At 36.8% G+C, this 27,875-nt stretch overlaps 1 protein-coding gene across 3 annotated transcripts; it reads right to left on the bottom strand.

The window, feature by feature from the left end:
* Positions 1–480: 480 nt before the first annotated feature.
* LOC121733975 (solute carrier family 22 member 4-like) lies at positions 481–27,875 on the bottom strand. Of its 3 annotated transcripts, none has more exons than XM_042124389.1 (7): positions 27,655–27,875; positions 22,292–22,517; positions 7,124–7,379; positions 6,573–6,895; positions 5,882–6,176; positions 5,385–5,566; positions 481–678 (listed from the first exon to the last, which is right to left on the bottom strand). In XM_042124389.1, exons 1-7 carry the CDS (start codon positions 27,831–27,833, stop codon positions 511–513), a joined length of 1,629 nt encoding a protein of 542 aa, XP_041980323.1. In that variant the 5' UTR covers positions 27,834–27,875; the 3' UTR covers positions 481–510. The 3 variants fall into 3 exon arrangements, with proteins under 3 accessions (XP_041980323.1, XP_041980322.1, XP_041980321.1); XM_042124388.1 differs by lacking the exon at positions 7,124–7,379 and adding an exon at positions 18,090–18,345; XM_042124387.1 differs by lacking the exons at positions 481–678; positions 5,385–5,566; positions 5,882–6,176; positions 6,573–6,895; positions 7,124–7,379 and adding exons at positions 15,280–15,580; positions 16,030–16,211; positions 16,583–16,877; positions 17,270–17,592; positions 18,090–18,345.

Consider the following 27,875-nt stretch of genomic DNA (forward strand, 5'->3'; position numbering starts at 1 on the left):
GTGTCGTTAGTTACAACTCCACGGCTTACAACTATAGCAAAACTGCTATCGTTGTACAAGTTTTTTGTACATAAGAAATAATAAACTGGACTTTCGTTCTATCCGGGTGTCCCTTGACACCTCTCAAACAACACCTCTTTTCTACAAATGCAGGAAACATTGAGAAAAACTTTACGATGGCCTTTAGCCTACAATTATTGATATTTTATGTCATCTTTATTATCCTGGTCAAAATATAAATAATTTATTTGAAAAGGCTTACTCAATATTTTTACATGAATATTAATTAATAATGTACGGTATAATATTGTCAACAAATTAAAAAAATATTATAATAAAGTTTAAAAAAATGATAAATTAATATCACTAATCATCGTTCTATGCCACTAATTAAAACTATGCTAAAAATAAGTACCTACAAAAACAGTCTACTAAAACAATTCTGGGTCTTTGTGCTCCAAAAAGAAATACTATTATACTTTATAGTCGTCAATATTATGATTTTTTATATTACGCTTCATTTCGTATTTTCATTTCTGGTTTTCCTATGGCTTCTGCTTCTTCTAGCGTATTTGGCATTCTTGTTCCGAGGGTTTCAGGTTGAGTTAGAGTTAAAAGACCAGATATAACAGCCATGCCTCCAAACAGGGCTGAGGGAGTGCCGTGCCAATTGTTTGCCTGAAATATAAATTCATATCTTACTAGCTGACCCGGTGAACTTCGTTTCGTATAAACCTTCCCTGGATTTCCACGAATATTTCAACACTAAAATCAGTCAAATCAGTTATGCAGTTCTCTAGTTTTAGCGTGAGTAACAAAATTTAAAATTAATTTATATTTATATAGATTTATCACAGTGTATGTGAAAATTAATAACATTGTAAATTAAAAATAACACAAAGATATTCGAGTAGAACTCGACTTATGGTTTAAGACATTTTTTAACGATTAGTCCTACAAATAATGGAGTAAGATATTGGCAAAATATGTCTTTCTATAACGGTGTTTTGGTCCTTTTATAACTTAGAAACATTCAACGCATTACAATAAAGAAACATATTATAAGTAATAAAAATATCGGTACCTTAATTAGAAATCTGTATTGCCAAATTTTACTAACTAGTTTCGGAAACATAATATTAATATTATAAAATAAAATAAAAATAAAATATCTTTTTATTCAAAATGGGTATCATGATACACTTTTTGAAAGTCGAACGAAGAAACTACGTTGCCTACCACCGGTTCGGGAACTACCCCGCCGAGAAGAACCGGCGTAAGAAACTCGCACGGGGCCATCTTTTGCAAAAAAAATGGAAAATTACAATGTTATGGCTTACAGCTATGTAACAAAATTAAAAGAAAAGTAACCTGCATGGAGCCACCCTATTCCCAAGGTGTGCTGTCCTCGAAGAAATCATTGACTTTATAATACGCTTTAGCACACAAACGTTCTTTAACTGCTTTTTTAAATTTGTTTAAAGGTAGATTTTGAACATTTTCTGGGATTTTATTGTATAGGCGTATACATTGGCCTTTAAAGGATTTGCTTATTTTGGCTAGTCTGAACATTGGTATTGCTAACTTGTTCTTATTTCTAGTATTTACATTATGATTATCACTTTTCTTTTTGAAAATATTTATGTTCTTTCTAACATATAAGAGATTTTCCAAAATGTATTGAGATGTGACGGTCAGAATTCTTATTTCTTTAAATTTTTCTCTTAGAGATTCCAAAGACGACATCTTATAAATAGAACGAATAGCTCGCTTCTGCAGCACAAATATTGTATTAATGTCCGCCGCGTTTCCCCACAAGAGGATGCCGTAAGACATTATGCTATGAAAGTAGCTAAAGTAAACTAATCGCGCGGTCTCTACATCAGTGATTTCACGAATTTTTTTAACAGCATATGCTGCAGAACTAAGCTTATCTGCCAGTTTCGCAATATGTGGACCCCATTGTAACTTACAATCCAGCGTTATGCCTAGGAATACGGTGGTGTCTACTAAATTCATTTTCTCATCATTTAATAGTACATTGGTTTGTACTTGCCTAACATTTGGCAAGATAAATTTTAAACATTTTGTTTTATTAGAGTTCAAAAGTAAATTATTAGCATTAAACCAATGTACTATTTTTGAGAGAGCACTATTTACCTCGTCATAATTAAATTGTCGCCTCTTCACATTAAAAATTAGTGAAGTGTCATCAGCAAAAAGTACTATCTCATGCTTATCTTTAACAAGATAAGGTAAATCATTTATATAGATGAGAAAAAGAAAAGGCCCTAAAATGGACCCTTGTGGCACACCTAGTTTTATTTTGGTTCCATTAGACCTTATGGAGTTAACTTCCACCCTCTGCGTTCTATTTGTAAGGTAAGATTTAAGAAGTTTAAGTGCCGTGCCCCTTACACCATAATGGTGTAGTTTTCTTATTAGAGTATCATACTCCACACAGTCAAATGCTTTAGAGAGATCGCAGAAAATACCAAGTGCATCCTGCGACTCCTCCCAAGCTTCAAAAATACTACACAGAAGACTAATGCCTGCATCTGTTGTAGACCGACCTTTAGTAAAACCAAATTGATTATTATGTAATAAATTATTTGAGTTAAAATGAGCAAGTAATTGATTTAGAATTATTTTTTCAAAGATTTTACTTAAAGTCGGCAATATGGATATTGGTCTATAGTTGGCTGGGTCTGATTTCTTCCCAGCTTTAAATAGAGGCATCACCTTGCTGTGCTTCATTAAGTCTGGGAACACACCACTTTCGATACAATTATTAAAAACTAAAGCTAGGTAAGGGGCAATGATGTCAATTACTGATTTTATAATTTTTGTGGACATACCCCAGAGATCAGTGGTACTTTTAATATTGATTGATTTGAAAGTCTTGATAATATCTCTGGAGTCAATATCTCTAAAAATAAAATTGACATCACATTCCTTGACATGTTCTCTAAGTATTTTTTCTGCAACTGTAGGTGATGAATTTAAGTTCTTTGTAGTTGAGATTGGAATGTCTGCAAAAAACTTCTCAAAGACTGTCGCAACCTCAAGATCAGAATTGATTTTTTTATTATTAATTAAAAGTTCAAATTTAGAGTTACGACAGGCGACTTTTCCAGTCTCATCCGCAATTATTTTCCAGGTGGTTTTCACTTTATTTTTAGAGTCTCTAATTTTCTCTTTAATTTGAAGTGCCTTTGCTGCTTGACAGGCCTTTTTAAAAGTTTTTGAGTATTTCTTGACGTACAATTTAAAAGCTTCACTCCGGTTTATAGTTTTCTCGTTATACAAATCATATAATTTTTGTCTACTTACAATAATACCTGCAGTTGCCCATTTTTTAAAATTATTTCTTTTATTATTCAAACTGACCGTTTTAGAAGTAAATACAGCGTTATATTGCTGATTTACTCTATTGAATAAATTGTTAAACGCTTTATCTGGATCATTTGATACATTCAACTTCTCAAAACTTGATGATAATTTACTTCTAAATTTCTCAATACGTTTTGTATTTATAGGTATATATTCAATTTTTTCTTTTAAATTAGTATCACAATTTATATTAAATGAAGCTAGCTGTCCACAGTGATCAGAGCTTAATACATTAATTATTTCCTTCCTATAGGGAGTTATGTTGGTGAAAATATTATCTATGCAAGTCGCAGTTGTATCACAAATTCTTGTCGGCTCGTTGAATAAATTAATAAGGTTATACGATTTGAACAATGATGTGAATCTAACAGTGGTGGAGTTTAAGTCTAGTAAATTAATATTGAAATCACCACATACTATAATCTTTTTGTTAGATGCACACACTTTTGTTAACACTTGCTCCATTATTTGTTCAAAAGAATCATATAAGCCGGATGGAGGTCTGTATACGCTTACAATAATAAGGTGGCTCAGCTCGATACAGGCTAACTCAGCAATTCGTTCAGTTGACAGTCTAACAATATCCTTACGTTCTTTAAATTTAAGTTTTTTTCTTAATCAATATTAAGGAGCCACCCCTAATAGCATTCTCTCGACTGAACGAACTTGCTAGCTGATGATCAGAATAATTAAATGACAATTCATAATTTTTTAACCAATGTTCTGATACACACAAAATGTCAATGTTACATTCATTTAAAAATAACTCAATTTCTAATTCTTTTCCTATTTTTCCCTGTAAGTTCTGATGCACCAAGTTTATATTAAAATTACAATTTTGTCTAGAAATCTTACTAGGTTGTTGGTGGTAGGCATTAGTATTATTATTTTTGTTTAATAATATACTGCTAGAGTGTGCCTCTGTTGTCCTAGAATCTAATTTAAATTATTTGGAACATATTCCAAGCTCTCAGTTATATATTGATTAGAATAAGAACACTGCTCAATAAAAGCAGTGGTCGGCTTAGCCAATTTTTTGGCTTGTCTTAAAACTATAAAATTGTATAGCCATTTAGCTAAATGTCGAGTTAAAAAATTAGATAAGAAATACTTATCATATGTCAAATTACCTAATCTAGAATTGAAAATATTATTAATGTCCACCACATCTATTTGTGGTAAGGTATTACTTAATACCAAACAATTTTGATTTGTTGCACTACATAGTAGGCTGTTCAGCTTAAACCTAATATAATTTTCCTTACTCTCGTGTGGCAATTTCTTTATATAAGGAAAGGTAAACAAAATAAGTCGACTAACGTTTTCTTTTCTACTTAATGTATTAATATAATCTGTCATTTGTTTTTTGTTTATCTTTCCCCTTCTCCCGACTAAGATAACTATGGTTGTGTTGGGACAGCAAGCAGAATTTATTGCCCGGCTAATTACTTGTTCAAATGATGCCCCGGGCAAACAAGTGCTAATTACTTGCTGACCCACACTTAATTTATTCATAAGTACACTAACGCTATGTCCTATTTCATCACAGTATATATTAACTGGGGCGTTGTTCCTATTATAATTATTTTTTGAGGGTTCAGTATGAGCCTTTACCTCTGAACAGGTAACTGAAATGTCAAGATCATGCTGTGAATGATTTACATTTCTGAGACACTGACAGTTATTGAGCAAAGAGTTTACTCGTTCCTCATTGTAGCGTCCCATTTCTATTAAACCATCCATAGCCGATATATGACAGACAATTTCTTTTTGCGCTAATTCATATTTAATTTTTATTTGTGTTAGGGTACTATATCCTTATATTATAATCAAAGTTAGTTATAAGGTATTTTCAGTTTTCACAAACATTGAAGCTAACTTTCATAAGAAACACATTCTAATATACTGTATTGCCAGTACGTTCATGAATAAATGTTTTATTATTATTATTATTATTATTATTACGTAACTTTACATAAAACTAAACTTACCAATACAGGCGTTAGAGGCGCCGTGATAGATCCTATCCTTCCAATCATAGACGAGAACGCCAGCAGAGTATGTCTGAACTCAGTCGGATACAACTCTGATGTGTAGAGATAGAGAGACGTAAGAACTACGGAGATCCCGAATTTACCAAGCAGAAATATTATCAGGCGAGCGACGGTTATTTCTGAAAAAATAAACAAATTAAAAGTATGCATACTTCGCTAAAAACTTTAGCTTATAATAACTTACATCTAGTTTTAAATATTAACATTTTTAAAGGCACTCATACATTAAGCCTAGTAGAGTTAATGCTAAGACTTCCTGAATTGATTTTAATATAGTTCGTATTTAAAATAGCTTTAAAATATTAATCATGAAATCATGATAACCAACGTGCAGATATTATAATGCGTTATCAATGCCAGTACAATATACTTTCCACTTTGCACGCGAAAAATGTTTTAAAACTACTTTTTGAGGAAGTAAATTATTATCTTACCAGCAGGGATAAAGATAAAACCGATATTGCAGGCCGCACTTAAGAAGAATCCAGATGTCAGCGTGGCCTTTCTGCCAATTTTATCCAAAATCAACACAGCCGTGAAGAATCCGGGAATTTCAATGCCACAAGTCACAATGTAATTCAGGTATGTTGTCTCGGAAAGGCTGGTCGAGTTGATGGAGAGTCCATAGTAGACGAAAATGGTTGTTATCCACCAAATAGGTGTAGTACAAACTCTTCGTAGAAGGATAGGAGATCGAATAATTCTTAATACCAAACTCTGTTTATCCTCCTAAAAGAAACATTAAAATTAGTATTATGACTTGTAACAAGTATGTTCTGTGTATGCATGTTAAATAGAATTATAATATTATATTATAAGTATGGTTTCGTAAATATTTTATTTTTATTGAGTTTATTTTCTGTAATATGTATATTTATTCATCGTAATTTGTATTATCACGATTCATGATCAAGATAACTTTAAGAAGGGCATCATCTCCGATAGGCTGATTATCATAATATTATTATTTATTTCATAAGCACTTATCGCGTTTTATCCTTATCTATTATGCACTTTCCCTACCTATTTATTATATTCATTTAAAGTTAATCAATTTTAAATTTCATCAATTAAATACGTTCTATCTGTAATCGAGTGTTTTGTACTGTTGTTGGTAAAGCTTACCTTAGGTTGGGAATTTTCTGTTGGCGACATGAGTGCTGCAATTGATTTTTCGCTGATTGTTGTATTGTTCAGTTCAGCCACGTTCTCCAGTACTTTCCTTGCTTCCACATACTTGTGCTTCGACAGTAACCATCTCACGCTCTCTGATAGCAACCAGTAGTAGCTGACCATGAGGAAGCAGGGTGTGTATAGAGTCAGCATCAGGTATCTCCAGGGCTGTATACCCCACGCAATCAAACCCATCACCATCTGACCAGATGCGAAAAGCGAGGATTGGATTGCGCTTGTCAGCACACGATACTTTGGACCGACCATTTCAGCCGCTGAAAACAGGAGTATATTAAATAATCACCCATGTTATCGAAGATAGATGGATTTAAATTGGACAGAGCAATTAAATACCTGAGTGTTTATTAGTCATTACTCATTACACAAAAAATTATGTTCCCTTTTTATACCTTAAAATAAATAAATAACGTACAAGAAGTTTTAATGTTCAATTAAATAAAAAACAAAGTTTTGGTGGAAAACACATAACAGCGTCATCTTACTCAATATAAAGGCAGAACTGCAGATACCGCCTCCAAGGGTGGTATGGACGAGCTGCATGATCATGTACATAGTCAAATTGACGGAGAAGGCCTTGATGACGCCGAGCAACGCCAGGTTGAAGACGCTGATAACCAGGGCGATCTTCCGACCGAACTTGTCCGAGATGTATCCGATGATGGGAAGCACCAGAAGTGTTCCGATGCTGGCAACCGTCCCGGACAGAGCCCGCAACCTGTCGCGACAACCGAGGTCGAACTGAAAATGTTTTTTTTATAAAATAAGAGGGCAAACGAGCAAACGGTTCACTTGATGGAAAGCAACTACAGTCGCCCATGGACACTCATACCATTAGAAGAGCTGCAGGCCTTTAAATGTTTATTTGCTTTAAAATTATTATAATTATTAAGTAAGATTTTGAAAGTAACGGGTTGTTACTAGCTAAACAAAATTAGAAACATTAAAAATTTAACTACCTAAGTTGTTTTAAGCCATTGTAACGTGCATAACCTAGTCATAATACTTAATTTAAGTAAAACGGTATATAGAACAAATTTGTAAATTATTTGTTGTTTTGTACCTGAGATACAGACATTTAAAGAAAGAACATCATACCTATAGCAATTTGAAAGGACGGTGATACGAATCTAGGCACGCGGTAGCTTGTCAAGCCAAGTTCCAGCATAACAGAACTGGCGAGCAGCACCGTGTGTAATCCTCTATTCTAGTGGGTGTGCACAGTGCAGCTGATATGAATGAAATCACTTCCTTTGCTGCCTTACATTTCTCTTCTGTCTTAGAAGCGGTAAGCAAAACAACAGAATCTCCATCTTAAGCTACTCACGTCATAAGCGACAGAGATATCCAGAGCATAAACCAACTCCTCACACTCCTCCGTGGCCTGACCGAACAGGCTGGCAGGACAGTAGTCCAAGGTCCCGTTGCCGAGGCCCACGAACCGCTCACAACTCTCCAGGCTGCCGGAGCCGGTGAGAGGAATAGCGTTGGTTATCCACTCCGGCTTGAAGGTGTCCGATTTGGACGTTTCCCCACATTCTGGGATGCGACATCTGAAATAGTTGATACGATGAAGAAATGCAAGTGGGTAAAACATTAATTTTACCCACTTGCATTAGTGTTGTTTTGATCGCGGTAGCGAACGGTCGCGCACCGCTCAGCAACACACGTAGCAAATATTAATAAAATTAATTAATATTTCGCGAGTCGCGCGGCTCACAGCCGCTGCACCGACACCATGGCGCTCGTATCCAACGAGCTGCTGGCGTTCGTACAACACGTCGTCAACACCATGGACGAAGATGGCATCGTGCAGCTGTGCAGGTCCACCTACACCAACGAGGGGATCTGCAAGGGTAAGCTCGTGCTGTACGAAGCGCTCGGCAAGAAAGCGTAGATGACGTCCCGGAGGAGAGACGGAAGCGAACGAAGCTTGCAGGACATCATCTCCCTGCTCAAGCAGACTAATCCTGCGGAATTGCCGGTGTTTGTGGCCAAGCAGCTCCACAAACTGCCGGCGGTATCGACGGACCACGTCAACGTCTCCAGCCTGCTCCAGAAGTTCAACATCATGAGGGCAGAGCTGGACGAGATGCGAGGTAGATTGGATGCCTCGAATTGTGCGAGGGGTGCAAAGGAGTGCCGCAAGGCTGAAAATCTTCGACTCGACAGGGACGAGAGCAGGAGGTGCGACGAGGAGGGCTTCGTTCTGGTGGAGAGGAGGAAGAAGAGGAAGCCCACCGTCCTCAACCAGCGCGGCACCGCACCTTATGTGCCCGAGCTGCGCCTGCGGAGCGAGGTGCCCGCGACGCCGCTCTACGTGTCGCGCCTGCACTGGTCCATGACGGTCGAAGACGTCGTAAACTACATCCGCGAGAAGACCACCTACACCTTGAGGGTGGAGCGTCTGCACTCTCGCCACAAAGTGAATTTCAGTTCCTTTGTAGTGAGAGTGCCGACTCAAGTTTTATCCATCTTCGAGGTGGAGGAGTTCTGGCCCGCCGGTGTAGTTTACCGAAGGTCCCGGGGGAGGCTCCCGAACGAAGCGCGCATCACGTCGCCGAAAGAGACTTTACGTGATAAAGTGTAGTGTGGTTGTGTGTGTGAATGTATAAATAATATATATTAGGATAAAATTGTTCGGCGTGCATCCGTTGTCTGATTGCCATAACACAAGTTTTTACTTAGCATGGGATTAGACGACGTGATGTACGCTACCTAGCTTTTATACTATTGTATATTATTGTATGCTTAATAAAGAATTTGAATTTGAATTGTTTGTCACTGCCAATAGAATCCATACTAATTACAAAAAAATATATTATAAATGCGAAAGTGTGTCTGTCTCTCTGTCTGTTACCTCTTCACACCCAAACCGCTGAGACGAATTTACTGAAATTTGGTATGGAATTTCGGGAAAGGACATAGGATACTTTTTATCCCCAAAAATGTACGGTTCCCGCGCGATAAATGAGTTTTGACGTAATGGAGTTGCGGGCGTCATCCAGTTGATACGGTAAAGAAATGCAAGTGGGTAAAATATGAATTGTTGGTCACTGCTAAAAGAATTAAATGTATACTACCGTACTATCATAAATACGAAAGTTTGTCTGTTAGCTCTACCATCTACATTCTACATGCTTAAGCCGCTGATCCTAATAAAAAAAATGTTTTAAAGTGGATAAAATATTATTATGTTGTGTCCTGTGAACCGTAGCATTTACACATTTGAATATTCGCAAGGTTTTGTGTTCATTGTTTTTTTTTTTGTATTTTATCTTATTTTCAGGAGTTCACTGTTCAGTTGGTATTTGACCGATTTTTGTTACAAATCAATCTTATATCGGCTCAATTTCAAATAAGTATGGTTCATAAAATATAAATTATGTAGTTAGTGATAATACGTTCAACTCTGTCTAGTCCAAACCACGAAGCAAACCAACCAAAGATTTGATGGCTGGCCTTACTAGAGTACATGGACTTTACAAGGAACATCTAAAAATCATTAAAATTTAAACAGTTATTTTTTAGTTATAAATGCGTATTGTTCTTTTATAACTAAAAAATTGGTCTTGGTCTTGCAGTCTTAGCAAAAATAGCAAGACCATGACTAGGTGTGCAAGAACAAGACCAATACCAAGACAAAATTTTGAATGCAAAATTTTGAATAAACGTAAGTATGGGGCAATATATAAGTTTTTGTTTAAGTATCAAATTTTTTGTATATCGCTATAATATGGTCTGTCATTTTCTTAAACAAAACAAACTGAAAACTATAGGAATAAAGGTCTATCATCTAGAAATCTAAGTTTTAGTCGCAATTTCACCAACGACTGTTAACGATCGAACAATATAATTTTACCTCTCTCGTTTTTCGTATGAATGAAAGAGAAGACATGACATTTTAACAAGCTGTTAACACTAACAGGGCCTTAAGCTTCTACAACCCTTCAAGATAATGTCATCAAATTGTTTATTTACAAAAGCCTTAATATAAATAGGAGTTTAAATATGAAAAAAACATTCATAAATCTCAAGACCCATAAATAAAGGTTTAAGAATAATAATTAAAAAACTGAATACTATACTTACAGCACGACTTCCTTTTGAGGTGCCGGCACACTACTTGAGGCTGAACCTGCGACGAGATACATCACGTGTTACTTATAGCAAACTAGTTTCATAAAACACGTGTCCTTTAAATAGATAATAATATTGTCATTTGTCAACCATATTTGTAATAATTTAGATCAGTGGTCACCAATTAGTTTCGCTCGGGGTCCGTTTTAAGACATGAAATTCTTCGCGGTCCACACATTTTATTTAAAAAAAAATTAAACAAAGGTAAAAACAAAGTAATTACGAAAATTACAAAAGTATTTTTAGATATCAATGAGAAAAGTAACCATTTTTTGTAGCTAATTATCTCTCTGAAGTTTGGAGTGAAATATTGGTGCAAGCTATAGATATTGACATTAAATCCTGGAGATGTTCAAGTCCTTACATGAACGAAGATCATCTCCGAACATGCTTGGTCCGCACACAATAGGTCGGCGGGCGGTCCGGATGCGGACCGCGGTCCGCCATTTGGTGACCCCTGATCTAGATCAAGATTGATCTTAGTTTTGGTCATGAGTAAAATGATGGTCACACAAAAATAATTAAAAAACAATGCACACGTGTTTGTGCACAAGATTCAGCACACAAGTGCACAGTGAAATCCGTATAAATGGCTCATACAAAACCGTTTTGTTACACCTTATACAAAGTGTAACAAAACTATTTAATAATACTTTAGGGTACGTATTCCTAACAGAAAGTTCACTGTGAAAAGCGCTGAGAGACCTTTTTTTTTCACTTTTGTATGGGGAAAGTCGTGACGCTGGGGCGTTTGCCAATACAAAAGTGAAAAAAATTGGTCTTTCACCGCTCTCTACTTTCATAGTAAACTCCCTACAAGGAACACATACACACCCTAAAATATTATCAGTTGGTTTTATTACACCTGGTAATCTTGGTACAGCAAAACTATTATTAGTATTGTTCATGAATCATGATAAAGCTGAACGCTCGTTCTCTATGGAATGATAAACTATGTGAAGAATTACAGTTACCGAGCCCTATTATATCAACGACAACAATAATATGACAGTTATCTGACTACGGAATTTATTAGCCATATACTTATTTCCATTATTACCCAAAACATTTTTAAAAGTATATTTCGTTAACGTCAGAAATTTAGCTTAGGTTAGACTTATTTAAAAAATATAGGAGTCAGAAGTCTCAAAAATACATTGTGGGACTTCTTATTCATTTGTTTAAACATAATATCTTATTAGGGATTAAATAAAACTCGTGCAGGATAATCGAAAGTTTTAATTATTATTCTAATCAATCACATTTGGTATTTTGAGATCAAGTGATAGTAATGTGACGTGTGTGATGTCACATTAAATATATTGCACAAGTGAAACTTAACGGCAAAAATCACAAATGTAATAATCACCTTTGGAGCCTCCACAGTCTACATAGCCCATTAGTCGAAAATTTGATACTGTACCCATGGCTCTACAACTATCGAAATAAAATCACACACACTTAAAAGTTTCACCGGTCGCAAGTTTAAACTCGATCAAATGATACACGAACTTCCATCCAGCCTCTGTTGGATTTGTATGGTGCTAAATTAGTAGCATGCCGCGAGCATCCCGTTCCACCAAAATTATACTGAATAGCGTTGTTAAAACATTAAAATATTGAAGGGGGCCAATATATATGCAGAGGCCACATTACCACCTTTTCCCTGTAATAAATACGAACTGCCTATAATAATAAGTACTTAACTAAAATATCACCCCGCCATTGGCCAACTTTTCACCGTGTTCGGGAAAAAATCTGACACCATAGTAACTGAAAGAAAGAGACTACTGCAGCTTTATTAAATTACAGGTCTCCTAGACGTGGTTTTTTTTTATGAAATAAGGGGGCAAACGAGCATACAGGTCACCTGATGGAAAGCAACTTCCGTCGCCCATGGATACTCGCAGCATCAGAAGAACTACAGGTGCGTGGCCGGCCTTTTAAGAGGGAATAGGGTAATACGGGAGGGTGAGGAAGGGAATAGGGGAGAGTAGGGAAGGGAATAGGGTAGGGGATTGGGCCTCCGGTAAACTCACTCACTCGGCGAAACACAGCGCAAGCGCTGTTTCACGCCGGTTTTCTGTGAGAACGTGGTAGTTCTCCGGTCGAGCCGGCCCATTCGTGCCGAAGCATGGCTCTCCCACGTATAAAAAATTTGGTGGCTACCACGTTATGGTGCTTTATGTGGTTCCGATTTGGAAGGAAGAAAACGTTTATTGGATCGTGTTCCACAGCTGGAGTGTGTAATGTAGTTCTAGCGTATATTCCTCCAGGTACTTATGATATTTATAAGAATAAGAAGAATGTAGTAACTCCAGCGAATGTGCTGGTATCTTATTTCAGATGAAACATCAGATAAATTTTTATGATATTTTTTATACAATTTCTTTCTTTTTCTTATTGTTTGTAGTATACAAGATACCACAGCTAATAGTGTTTCTAGTAGAAAAGATGTCGATGACATGTTGCTTCAACACCCTGTATGTTTACACGTCAGAACTAATGCCTACTTCCGCTCGAGGGTTCCTGATGGGCACGTGCTCTATGCTCGCCAGAATTGGGACTGTACTGGCTCCTCTCGTCTTGCTTTTAGTATGTGTTTCAGTTTTATGATATATTTTTGAAAAATATATTAAAAACTTGAGTTTAATAAAAAAAGTGTCGAGGTCAAATCAAGGTCAAATATCGTTCTGTCTAGCCTTCTGATTTACGCCGAACGCGCGATAAGGAACTTCGTTCCAATAATTTCACATTTTCACGATCATTAAGTTATTGACCTTCTCATTATAAAACCAGCTACATTTTCAGTTCTCTTTTCTAATTGTTTGAGTTACTACTTACTCCTAACTATGTTACATATATTTTTCTTTCAGGCTCAAAAGTACGAAGCCCTTCGTTGTTCGATTGTGCGACTTTACTGACTGCAGCGTTAGCGTTCACAACTTCTGAGACTTTAAATCGACAACTACCAGACACCATAGCCGAAGCCATCTCTTTAGCGTAATCTAATTTCTTCTCTCCAAGCTGCGTAAGATTAAAATAATGAAAGGTTTTATTTACAAATAATTTATTGTTATAGTCTATATTTACATTGGAATAGAAGACTGGTTTTAAACAAAGCCTGTTTCTTGTTTAATTATTCCAATACATTTCCATTTCTAACATTTTAAGCATCACATTTTGCCAAACTAGTTTGAAATAATCTGAATATTACTTTATCTAAAACTAGTTTAATATAAACATTACTAATGCTAAGAACTCGCATACGGTTTTGCTCGATAGTTTTACTCCGAATCGAAGGAAATGACATATTTGACATATTTAATTCTATCGAGCCGGCTCGAAGCGAGCCTTCGAGCTGTCAGTTTTGCGGTCCACACGGTGGTTATTGCTCGATTTGGAGTAAAACTATCGAGCAAAACCGTATGTGAGTACTTAGCTTTATAAGGATACTAGCGACCCGCCTCGGCGTCGCACGGGTATAAAATATATAGCCACTGAAAAAATGATTAAAATCGATAGCCTATGATCCTTCACGTGGTCTACTTCTTATCTGTGCCAAATAACATAAAAATTACTCCAGTAGTTCGCGAGATAAGCCCTTTCAAATAATTTCCCCCGTTTTTTCCACATTCTCATATTAGTCTTAGCGTGATATAAATATATAGCATATAGCCTTCCTCAATAAATAGACTATCTAACACTGAAAGAATCGTCAAAATCCGTTGCGTAGTTTTAAATATTAAAGGGAAGAAAGGGACATGGGGAAAAAATGCAACTTTGTTTTATAATATTATGTATAAGTAGATAAACTTTGCAGAAGGTATTGTGATTTTTCGAACTTAGACAATCTTGAATTCTTTTGCTAGAAACAGGAAACATTGCAAAGAAACTTGCAAATTAGGTATATTACGTAAACGATGGCCTATAATATTATCTTCCAATAATTGAATTTTAAATCATATTTAACATCCTGATTGAATAATTTATTTATATTGTCTTGCTCAATATTCTTACATAGACGTAAATTAATAATATACAATAATAAATTGTCAACAAATTAAAAAAAAGTCATAAAATCTCTTTAACTTAAATAATATTATTATCACTACTTAAAACTACACTTATAATTAAGTACAAAAACAGTCTACTAAAACAATTCTGGCTCTATATGTTACGAAACGGTATATTATCGTAAATATATGAATTTCTCTAATTCCTTCATTAAAGAAAGTATTAAAATTTCTTTCTTTATCAATACATCTAATACCATGTTTGAAACACATTTTAACAACCTTCACACAGACTTAGTCTCATCTCATCACTAATTTATAAAATAACTATGTTTGTATGTGTAGCGTCTGCAACTCCGTTGCGCCAAAATTCGTTTACCTCGCCGGACTGTACACTTTACCAGGATAAAAATCCTATGTTCTTTTCTGGGACTCAAAGTATTTCCATACCAAATATCAGCAAAATCGGATCTATCTTTTGACACACAGACAGAAAGACAGACTGTCAAATTTTTGTATACCTAGTACATCGTAAAATACAAAATTGATATCAAAATATACTAGAGTGCATTAAATATTATGCACTTTACAGCATTTCATGTAATTCTTAAATATTACCTACGCTTCATTTCGTATTTTCATTTCTGGTTTTCCTATCGCTTCTGCTTCTTCTAGCGTATTTGGCATCCTTGTTCCGAGGGTTTCAGGTTGAGTTAGAGTTAAAAGACCAGATACAACAGCCATGCCTCCAAACAGGGCTGAGGGAGTGCCGTGCCAATAGTTTGCCTGAAAAATGTTAATTTATCAATTCAAGATTCCTATGAAATTTTTCTAAAGATAATATAAAGAACGTCGCGTCGTACCAATAAATTTTAACTAGCAACTCTATGGTGAGAAGTTGAGTATAAGAATTTCAAAATTTGTCGTTCCATTACGGTGTTCGAATACTTTTATAACGAAAACTATAAATATAATACATCGTATCATAAGAAATATCATAAGAAATCTGTACTACTTAATAACTAATTTGAAAAACAAAAATCAATTATAATTTCTCGTAATTGTAATTAACTTTAATGTAACTTTAACATGTAACTTTCATAACATAATATTAATAGAGGTACAGCAGGGTACAACTATGGCAATATACATTAGAAATATGTTTGTGAAGTTACATGAAGCAAGCGAAACTATCACGTGATATAAAACCAGAAGATTTTTTTAAATAAACTCACCAATACAGGTGTTAGAGGCGCCGTGATAGATCCTATCCTTCCAATCATAGAAGAGAACGCCAGCAGAGTATGTCTGAACTCAGTCGGATACAACTCTGATGTGTAGAGATAGAGAGATGTCATAACTACGGAGATCCCGAATTTACCAAGTAGAAATATTATCAGGCGAGCGACGGTTATTTCTGAAAAAAATACAAAAAAAATGTAAGTACTACGTAGCTTATCAAGTTATCATACATCTAGTTTTAATGTCTACTAACACTATATGGTCCACAGACTGAAATAAAAATGTTTTATTTTATTTTATTTATTTAATATTAACTAACATTTTTAAAAGCACTCGTACATTACCTAGTAAAGTTAACAGTAATGTTAAGACTTCCTGAATAATTTTTAATATAGTTCGTATTTTAAAATTACTTTAAAATATTAATCATGATAACCAACGTGCAGATATTATAATGCGTTATCAATGCCAGTACAATATACTTTCCACTTTGCACGCGAAAAAAGTTTTAAAACTACTTTTTGAGGAAGTAAATTATTATCTTACCAGCAGGGATAAAGATAAAACCGATATTGCAGGCCGCACTTAAGAAGAATCCAGATGTCAGCGTGGCCTTTCTGCCAATTTTATCCAAAATCAGTACAGCCGTGAAGAATCCGGGAATTTCGATGCCACAAGTCACAATGTAATTCAGGTATGTTGTCTCGGAAAGGCTGGTCGAGTTGATAGAGAGTCCATAGTAGACGAAAATGGTTGTTATCCACCAAATAGGTGTAGTACAAACTCTTCGTAGAAGGATAGGGGATCGAATAATTCTTGTTACCAAACTCTGTTTATCCTCCTAAAAGAAACATTAAAATTAGTATTATGACTTGTAACAACTATATTCTGTGTAGGCATGTGACATAGAATTATAATATTACGTAAACTGTATGGCTTAGTTAGGATTATCTTCATTTTATTGAGTTTATTTTATGTAGTATGTATATTTATTCATCGTAATTTGTATTATCACTATTCATGATCAAGATTACTTTATCCTCTTTGAGAAGGGCATCATCTCCGATAGGTTGATTATCATATTATTTATTTCATAAGCACTTATCGCATTTTATCCTTATCTATTATGTACTTTCCGTATTTATTATTAATTATTTAAACTTCATCAATTAAATACGTTCTACTTCTACCTATAATCAAGTGTGTTGTACTTTAATTGTTGGTACAGCTTACCTCAGGTTGGGAATTTTCTATTTGCGTCATGAGTGCTATAATTGATTTTTCGCTGATTGTTGTATTGTTCAGTTCAGCCACGTTCTCTAGTACCTTCCTTGCTTCCTCATACTTGTGCTTCGACAGCAACCATCTCACGCTCTCTGATAGCAACCAATAGTAGCTGACCATGAGGAAGCAGGGTGTGTATAGAGCCAGCATCAGGTATCTCCAGGGCTGTATCCCCCACGCAATCAAACCCATCAACATCTGACCAGATGCGAAAAGCGAGGATTGTATTGCGCTGGTCAGTACACGATATTTTGGACCGACCATTTCAGCCGCTGAAAACAGGAGTATATTAAATAATCGCCAATGTTATCTATGTAAATGTTTATCCAATGTAAGGTAGCTGGATAGATGGACATAGCAATTATACATAATATTATAGTGTTTCTTATAGCTACTACAGAACGCATTAGCATCTTATATTAATAAGATAGCAAAAAATATGTTGATTGCCTATTTATACAATGTGTCCCAACACCGGTGTCCGATCCTTTAATGTCAGGATGTATGGCATGTTTTATCGACAAATTGACTCTCAAATTTTTTTCTCTCTCTAACGGCAGATGTTTTAGTCTTTCTAGAGCCAGAGAAAAAAAGATTCATAAATTAGAGAAATAAACAATTTGAGAGCCAATTAGTCAATATAGTATGCCATATATTATAACATTAAAGGATCGGACACCGGTGTTGGGACACATTGTGTAAATTACGTCCAGGAAGATTAAAGGTATATATCAAATAAAGTTTTGGTGGAAAACACATAGCATCTTACCCAATATAAAAGCAGAACTGTAGATACCGGCTCCAAGGGTGGTATGGACGAGCTGCATGATCATATACATGGTCAAATTAACGGAGAAGGCTTTGATGACGCCGAACAACGCCAGGTTGAAAACGCTGATGACCAGGGCGATCTTGCGACCGAACTTGTCCGAGATGTATCCGATGATGGGAAGCACCAGAAGTGTTCCGATGCTGGAAACCGTCCCGGACAGAGCCCGCACCCAGTCACGGCAGCCGAGGTCGAACTGAAAATAATTTTATAAACATTATTATGCTTTACTAGCTGTCCCGGCAAACTTTGTTTTGCCATAAAATTATTTTCCCTGTTTTTTTGCTTTTCTCTTGAAGTTTTTTCTGATTTTTTTTCTGTAGACCTCACGGAGCCCGAGACCTTTCCAGCGAATGCAAAACCGTGGAAATCGGTTCGTGCGTTCTGGAGGTATAGCGTCAGGAAGGAAAACCCGACTTATTTTTATATGGCTGCTGTTTAGCATCCATTGCTCTCCATCCAGTGAAATCCATTTTTTTGAAAACCCACTGTAGCATATTCTAGAGTACAAAAATGGTTAATGCTTATTCCTGTAAGTGAGGTTTTGTATATAGCATTTATGTACTATGTTTCTAAAATGATTTGCGCTTAAACCGCTGAACCGATTTTGATAAAGTTTTGTATGCAGATATTTTGAATCAATTAAAATGACATTAGATACTTTTTGTCCCGAAAAATGTACGGTTCCCGCGCAGTCAACAAAAATTAATTTGGCTTATGATATCGATATTGAGTACATGTAGATATTAACGTAAGGTTTTGGAGAAGGACATAGGATAATATTTTTTATCATGGAAAATGTTCGGTTTTCACGCAATTAAATTTATTAATTTGCGTTTAAACTGCTGAACCGATTTTGATTAAATTTAGTTAATGTAGAAATAATTAGTTTATCACGTGCAGAGTTGGGCAAAAAGTAATTAGTAATTTTAGTCAGATTACAAATTAATCAGATTGATGAAGTAATTATTGCGCATCTGAAATTACCCGTAAGTTGATTAATAATAATAATATGTATAAAATGTATTCTAATTTTAGTTTGCAATTACATTAATAATTTAATTAGACTAACGAGTATTTCAATAATTATGCCCAATGTCTGATGCTGGTAATTATAATAAATAAAAAAACTCCCACACCGGTTTCGGTGGCGGTAGCCGGTTTCAATAAAAACAGGTCAGTTACGCAGGAGTAATATCATAGTGCCCAAGTGTGTGCGCAATACACAAGAGCACTCTGGGTTCAATGAAACCAGGCCGGTTACGCAGGAGTAATTTTATAGTGCCCAAGTGTGTGCGCAATACACAAGAGCACTCTGGTTTCAATGAAACCAGGCCAGTTACGCAGGAGTAATATTTACAGTGCCCAAGTGTATGAGCAATACACAAGAGCACTCTGGTTTCAATGAAACCAGGCCAGTTACGCAGGAGTAATTTTAAAGTGCCCAAGTGTGTGCGCAATACATAAGAGCACTCTGGTTTCAATGAAAACAGGCCAGTTAAGTAGGAGTAATTTTATAGTGCCCAAATGTGTGCGCAATACATAAGAGCACTCTGCGGGAAGCGCGGGAAGGGAAGAAGAAGCGGGAACTCTCTGTCCTTTTCCGATACATAACGTATATGCATACCAAATAATTATCATCAAAATCCATGTAGCGGTATAAGCAGAAATCATTTTATTTAACGCCTGGGAACCGTACATTTTTCTGAGATAAAAAGGATTCTATGGCCTTTTCCGGGACTCAAAGTATCTCCATACCAAGTTTCATCAAAATCTGTTCAGCGGTTTAGGCGCAAAATAGGAAATTTTATAACGCGGTAACCGTACATTTTTCAAGACAATAATTATCTTATGTCCTTTCACGAGAGTCAAAGTATGTTTTTTATTTATTTATTTATTTTAATGCACAAAACACATTACAATCGAAATGAAATAGCATGATAAATACAGTTTATGACCTGGATTGTAAAGTAACATATGTGCACACTATTAAAAAAAAATACTTTTAAACTATAACATTAGCTCATTAACTATTAATACTTATAATTTATGTATTAAAAAAAAAAAAGAAAAAAAGGTGAACAATAAAAATAGGTTATTTGGAACCTTCTAAGGTGATATGGAGGATGTCTTTAACAATCTTTATAAACGATTGAAGCTTATCAAAAATGTCTAAATTTTTATTTTGTTTTGAATAATTATTGTATTGACGAGCCATGCGTGTTAAGGGGTTAAAATAGGATATATTATTTTTGTATACTTGCAAGGCAAACAAGTTAATGTTATTTGCTCTACGAGCACTAAATTTAATATTGAAGCTAATATGCGACAGCAAGTTAGGTGAGTCTAATAAATTATTTATGATTTTATAGAAGTAAAGAAGATCAAAGAAGATGCGCCTATTCTCAAGAGTCTGTATTTTGAGATTAATAAGCCTATCGCGATAGTTTAAATTAGAACGTCCTGGGTTATAACGGTAAAAAAGAACCTTGACAAATTTCCTTTGTACGCGCTCAATGTCCTCTACGTGGACTTTATAATTTGGAGACCATACGGGGCTCCCATACTCTAAGATAGTCCTCACGAGAGTGGAGAATAGATATAGAGTACTGTTAGGTTTTTTGAAATCTTTAGTTGTCCTTAAAACAAATCCTTGAATTTGATTAGCTTTGCAAATAATGTGTTCATAATGAGCACGAAAGGAAAGTATGTGCACACCAATTTTCATCAAAATTGGTTCAGTGGTTTAGGCGCAAATCTTTTTTGTTTATCATACGGGTACCGTACCTTTTTCCCGGATGTAAATTATCATATGTCCTTTCCCGAGACATAACGTATCTGTATACCAAATATCATCGAAATCCACGTAGCCGGTAGTGGTATAAGCTGAAATCATTTTTATTTAATGCCTGGGAACCGTACTTTTTTTTGGAATAAAAAAAGTAAAAATATATCCTTTCCCGGGACTCAAAGTATCTCCATACCAAATTTCAGAAGAATCGGTTCAGCGGTTTGGGCGTGACAAGGTAATTTTATAACATTTTGTTAAAATTAAAGCACTTAAATTTGTATTGAAAGAACAAATCAGAATTTTGCATTTATGAGAAATATCACAAAGGACATTAATGCTATGTAATAAGCCCTATAGCAATATTGCATTAACCATTTTTATACGTTTTCTCTTAAAACTGAATGTAAAATTAAAATGTTTTTTCATAATCACAATCTACGCATTTCAAAAAAAAAAAGATACCGCACTATAACACTTTTTTGCTTAAAATAAGCAGAAAATAAAGATTATTAAAAAAAAAATTAAAACGCCGATTACTCAAAACTAGTCCGATGTGGGATGACACACGAAAGTTTAACAGCATCCAATTTACTATATTAGATTATAATGCAGCTTAAGCTATATAAGATTTTGATAATTGCGGGTTGTGACAAGCTAAATAATATTATAAGAAACATGATCTACGTGTTTTAACTTTTAAGCCATTGTATCGTGCATTACCTAGTCATAATACTTAAGTTAATTTGAGTAAAACCCTGTGTAGAACAATATGTTTACAAATTGTTTGTTGTTTTGTTCAGATAAATAGCTTTAAATAAAGCTATTGCAATTTAAAAGGACGGTAACACAAATCCTCTGTTGGTTGTCTGGAAGAAACCGCTAGTAGCGTTAAGACCGCCAATTTGCGCAAATCCTTTAATTTTATAATATTTGTATTGCTATGTTTTAATGTGCAAATAAAGAATTTTTATTATTATCATTAGTATCCTCTATTCTAGTGGGTGAATATAATCACTTCCTTTTTTGACTTGTCTGCTGCCTTACCTTCCTCTTCTGTTTTAAAAGAGATGAGCAAAACAACAGACACAACCTCCATCTTAAGCTACTCACATGATATTTTTTGTTAAACGGGCTTTGACCCACCACACATTCCCACCACTGTATCTCCTGTGTCGTCAGGATCGACAGCGGTATCCAACTATGAAAACCCTTTGATATGATATGAGTCCGAGGGACATGCTAAAACTGCCTTGGAACCCGCAACGAAATTACTCAGAAGGAAGTAGGAAGAGTAGTAAGAATTCCAATTTCCCCCCCAAAACAAAGCTCCCCATACAAGTTCCATACTCACATCATAAGCGACAGAGATATCCAGACCATAAACGAACTCCTCACACTCCTCCCTGGCCTGGCCGAACAGGCTGGCAGGACAGTAGTCCAAGGTCCCGTTGCCGAGGCCCACGAACCGCTCACAACTCTCCAGGCTGCCGGAGCCGGTGAGAGGAATAGCGTTGGTTATCCACTCCGGCTCGAAGATGTCCGATTTGGACGTCTCCCCGCATTCTGGGATGCGACATCTGAAATAGTTGATACAGTAATTAAATGCAAGTGGGTAAAACATTAATTGTTGGTCACTGCTAAAAGAACCCATTATGCTACTCCATCCACCATACTAACTTGGAGTTGAGAGAGAACCCGGGAAAGGACGTAGGGTACTTTTCATCCTGGAAAATGTACAGTTCCCGCGCGATAAACGAGTTTTGGCGCAACAGAACTAGTAGTTGATACGGTAAAGCAGTTAGTGATAATAATAGATAATATTACGTTCAACTGTGCCTAGTCCAAACCACGAAGCGAACAAAAATTTGTATGAAATTTTGTGTTTGGTTTGGACCATAGTAACAAATAAATATATTGGCATACTATCAGGTAAATATTTCTTATCAATAACAGATTAGTGATCACGTGCAAAAATTGATAATATGATAACTGCGTGTAACGAAAATGCCATTATTTAAGGAGTAATCAGGAAGATTAAGTAGCTTATTCAATTGTAAAGTTGGATAAATGATAATAATAGTAAAAACATAATATATTCGCTTTAGTCATAAAATGTATGAAATGAAAAAGGTAAGGGAATTTGTAATGAAACATTATAGGGCTCGCTTAGCATTTTTCTCTGTTTGGGAGGTATGCTGGCGCCTGGCGGTCACAATCACAAAGTAAGGGCCTTGTTACACCTGGGCGACCTGGCGAGACAATGCGAACAGACAATTTAATGAGAGTGTAATCATGGCATGGAGTGTCCGTGGCCTAATGGGTAGACCTTCGGTTCGCACTCCTAGAGGGTGCAGGTTCGAACCCGGGTGGAGGCGTGTACCTATGAGACATTTTCTGATCTCAAGTACATAATACGGACGCTCGTACGGTGAAGGAAAACATCGTGAGGAAACCCGCACATAGTTGGTCCCAGACGTATTGACTAGTTCTTCCCTCTGGACTAGGCCGACTATGATGCGAGAATGCCGTATGCGCTTGGGCAACCATACGGACATTTAAAAATCTTGTCCCAGGCACTACAGTATTTGAGGAGTGGTTACTTCGCTCTGAAAAATGCTGTATAAATCATCCACAACGGATGTAAAGACCTAGTTTTTAATCATGGCATAATATTATAAGATCTTCCGAGTTCCGACCAAGCGACTTGCTATCCTATAGGTCAGGCTGAAGCCCACTGATGTCATTTCAGACGTTGTATACATATTAATATGTCTTGCGGTTCTCAGGAACTTGGATAGCGCAATGGATTGTGCGCTATTCGCTAGTCTTCTACAAACATTTTTAGTTTTTGTAGCGCAGGAATCGAATTCATGGAGATGAATTTATAAAACGTAGGTTACACGCTCAGTTTCTCATCAGTTCAATCCATCAATCTGGTCAAGAATGACAGGAGAATGATCGTATAACTGGTTGATTGACGGACTGATCATTTCTTATGTACTTTTCAGTCATCATGCTGGCGTCAGTTTCAGACTGCACTGAACTGATATCAGACTGACCGGGTAACCGTTGTCTCACTTTCTAATAACATAGTCCATGTTGCGTACTACGTATAATAAATACTAGTTGGGTATAAAAAGTTTTAGTCCTACCACCTTATGTCCTCATTTTACTTGCATGTCTAGTGTCTACGCCCGCCACCTACCGCCCGCTCAACCCGCCGACTCATAAAATTAAATCGAGTAATACAGACGAACGGCACTAATTGTCGACGGCATTCGACGGCTGCCGTCGACAAGTGCCGTTCGTCTGCAAGAAGTTAATTCAATGTTATTCTTCTGCAAATAGTTTATCCAAAATTGTTATTCTGCAATGTATTCTTATTACTATGTCATTGCCTATTGCCATCACTGATTCAGGAACTAACAATTTGGTTATATTTAGATTCGTCCCGACATAAAAAGTGCTTCCCATTTCTAAAGACTGATACCAGTTATTAAATACATAAAATTGGAATGTTAAGTGAGCACTTGACTTCCTACACTTCAAATCAATTGTTAACAAACATCACAAGTGTACACTTGTCGGTGTAAAGGCCTCGCTCAACTTGTCATCGACCTAATTTTGATTGTACTATAATTGACTATTAACCATCCATCCATACTACTTTTAATTTTATAAGTAATGCGAAAGTGTGTCTGTCTGTCTGTCACCTCTTCACTCTCAAACCGCTGAACCGATTTTGCTGTTTGGCATCGAGATACTTCGAGTCCCGGAAAAGGACATAAGATAGTTTTGTCTCGGAAATATGTACGGTTCCTACGCGATAAACTAATATTTATTTTATTTTTATTTATTTATTTATTTAAATCAGGGCACGTAGGCCCATACAATATAATATACCTTAATGACTAACATACATAAAAATTATATAAACTTAACAACTACACATTATCACGAATTAACGGCGACGTGACGCGCGCTTCATTCCGGAGTCTCCCCCGGAACCTTCGGTAAACCACATCAGTCAACCAGAATTCCTCCGCTTTAAAGGTCGGGAGAAGATGCGTCGGTACTCTCACCACAAAGGAACTGAAGTTGACCTTGTGGCGAGACTGCAGACGCTCGACCCTCAAGTGGAGGGATGTCTTCTTACTGATGTAGTCCACGACGTCTTCGACCTCCATGGACCAGTGCAGGCGGGATATGTACAGGGGCGTCGCGGGGACCTCGCTCCGCAGACGCAGCTCAGGTACATATGGCGCGGTGCGGCGATGGTTGCGGGCGGCGGGCTTCTTCTTCCTTCTCTGCACCAGTATGAAGCCCTCCTCATCGCACCTCCTGCTCTCGTCGTTGCCAGGTCGAGAAGACTTAGCCTTGCGGCTCTTCGTAGCCTTGCGGCTCTCCTTTGTCTTGCGACTCTCCGAAGCCTTACGGCTCTCATTTTCCCCATTTTTATGCGCCCGCGGGGGAGGCGCGGGGCGACCAGCAATAGTTGCGTAGTTTTGCTGAGTCGTCTGTGGACTCGGCGTCGGCGCAACCGGGAAGGGAGCGCGGGCGGGGGCGGCAGCAGCGGTGTTCGTTGACCCGTCCGATAATGCTGACGGGCTAAACGTGTTCGCTTGTGCGCCTCGGCGATGGGTGACGTATGCGGCGTCAGGTGACCTACATAATGAATTATTACTTTTTAGTTATGATAATTCATTACGTAGATCACTAAATAGCTTCTGACGCCTGCAATCTACCCCGCACTCCGGTCAGCTCCTCCTTCAGGAACCTGATGTTCTTCAGTAGGCTGACGACGTCGACGTGGTTCAACGTGACGGGCGGCAGCTTGTGCAGCTCTTTAGCCACAAAAGCCGGTACCTCATCTGGGTCAGTCTGCTTCTGCAGGGAGATGATGTCCTGCACGCTCCTTTCGGTTTCGTCGCGACGGCATGTTCGCGCTCTGGCCGAGCGTCCCATACAGCAGCTGCTTCCCTTGCAAATCTCCTCACTGGTGAAGGAGGATTTGCATATCTGCATGATGCTGACCTCGTCCTTGGTGTCGATGGCGTGCTGGATAAACGCCAGCAACTCGTTGGCCACAAGCGCCATGGTCACGTGCAGCAGCAATGTGCCGCGCGACTCGCGAAAATATTAATTTATTAATATTTTCGCGAATTTATTAATATTTTCGCGAATCGCGCGGAAATAACGCCGTGCGTGCGCGTGGCCGTGCACAGCGTGCGCCGCGGTGGGTTGGCGCCTTAAATAAAATCTTATTTTTGTGATGATAATTATAAAGTTAAATAAAAAGATAAAAATATAATTAAATTGTCATTAAACGTCGTGTTGATTTGTGTGTCTATATCACAGGAATTCCTATTGCGATTATAATGCACAGTACTATACTAATAACAAACACAAGATAAGAAAACTTTAACACGCTTGCTACCGACAGTAAACGTTCTGTATATTTCAAAGTTATATAGGTTTTGAAATAAATAATTATTTGTAATTAATTGAAATAATCTAAATCTAAAGCTGACCAAAAACGCTTATAAAAAACACCGCCAGCCCAAAATAATATTTTTGTTAATCGTTTACCAGTCACGTTATTATTGAGCAATGAAGAAAAAATCATTTCAGAGGTGATTTTTAACCGACTTTAACAAAAGGAGGAGGCTCAATATCTTCTCTTATATAAAATTCTTGTGTCACAATGGTAGTTATCGTACTCCTCCAAAACGGTTTTACTGATTTTTACCAAATTTTATATGCATATTCAGTAGGTCTGAGAATCGGCTACTGGCTACTTTTTATATTGATAAGTTTATTTGTTGAATAAGTAATAGTAAAAAAATATATCCACAGCCGAACATATAACCTCCTCGTTTTTTGGAAGTCGGTTAATTATTACAACTCGAGACTGACGGCGACCATTGTACGACAGGATAGCGATGGACGTGGCATTTTAATTGATTTAAGGCCCAGTCGTCCCTAAAATAAGCAGGTCGATGTCTGTCAGTACGAATATCGACGTTAAGTACATTAAAATAACATTCATATCAGCGCGCCTTGTACAGTGGCTGTTACGCGCTCGCCGCGTGCTTTGATAATAGAAAATAGGAGTAAAAACCTTTTGTTTTTAGTATTACACAAATCAAATATATCAAATCGTTTACGTTAGGTTACGACACATATACTACATTTTTTGTTTTTTCTAGAAAGTGTGTAATTTAGCCATAAAATGATTTAATTATGAAAAACAGCGTTATAACGGTCATATTTGAGATTTTTTTCTATCGAGCAGAATTTTTCAAATTTTGTACTGATATACCTTTGCGTACAGGAAATTTTCTCAATTTTAAAACGGTACTTATTTTATACTTAAATAATGACATTTCCGTTACTAAAAACGTGTTTTAAAAAAACCATTTTACGTAGTTGCAACAACCACAGCGCCTTAAGTAAGAACGTGACTAGACGGGAGATAGCGAGATTAATTTGCTGTCTTTGGCCATAGACGGAGCGCATGGTGCAGTCGGGAGTCGGGAGTCGGAACCGACTCTAGACCGGTCACGTTCAAATTTTCACCGCTCAAGAACTGCTCATGCGGTCCGTGTAATATGAATATAGTACTCGTATGAAAACTGCATCGCCGTGCGGCAACCGCATCTTGCAGTCCGTGTATGGCCGGCCTTAACGCTAACTGACTAAAGCATTACTAACCTGTGTGGTACAGCGGCAGCTGTGAAAACATACTCGCTGAAGAACGCCGAAGATATGATGGCTATTCCGGCCAGCAGGATATTCCTGGTCTGGTACCACCCGAACTGCCCCAGCTCCGTCACCAGCACTTCATCCAGGTCTACCACCTTCTCCCGGCCCACGCAGTTGATATCCGGCATGGTCACAATACCAGCGGGAGTGGAGTGAGCCCGTCGGTGGTA

This window comes from Aricia agestis, chromosome 14 (assembly GCF_905147365.1).
Source record: "Aricia agestis chromosome 14, ilAriAges1.1, whole genome shotgun sequence".
In the NCBI taxonomy this organism is placed as follows: domain Eukaryota; kingdom Metazoa; phylum Arthropoda; class Insecta; order Lepidoptera; family Lycaenidae; genus Aricia; species Aricia agestis.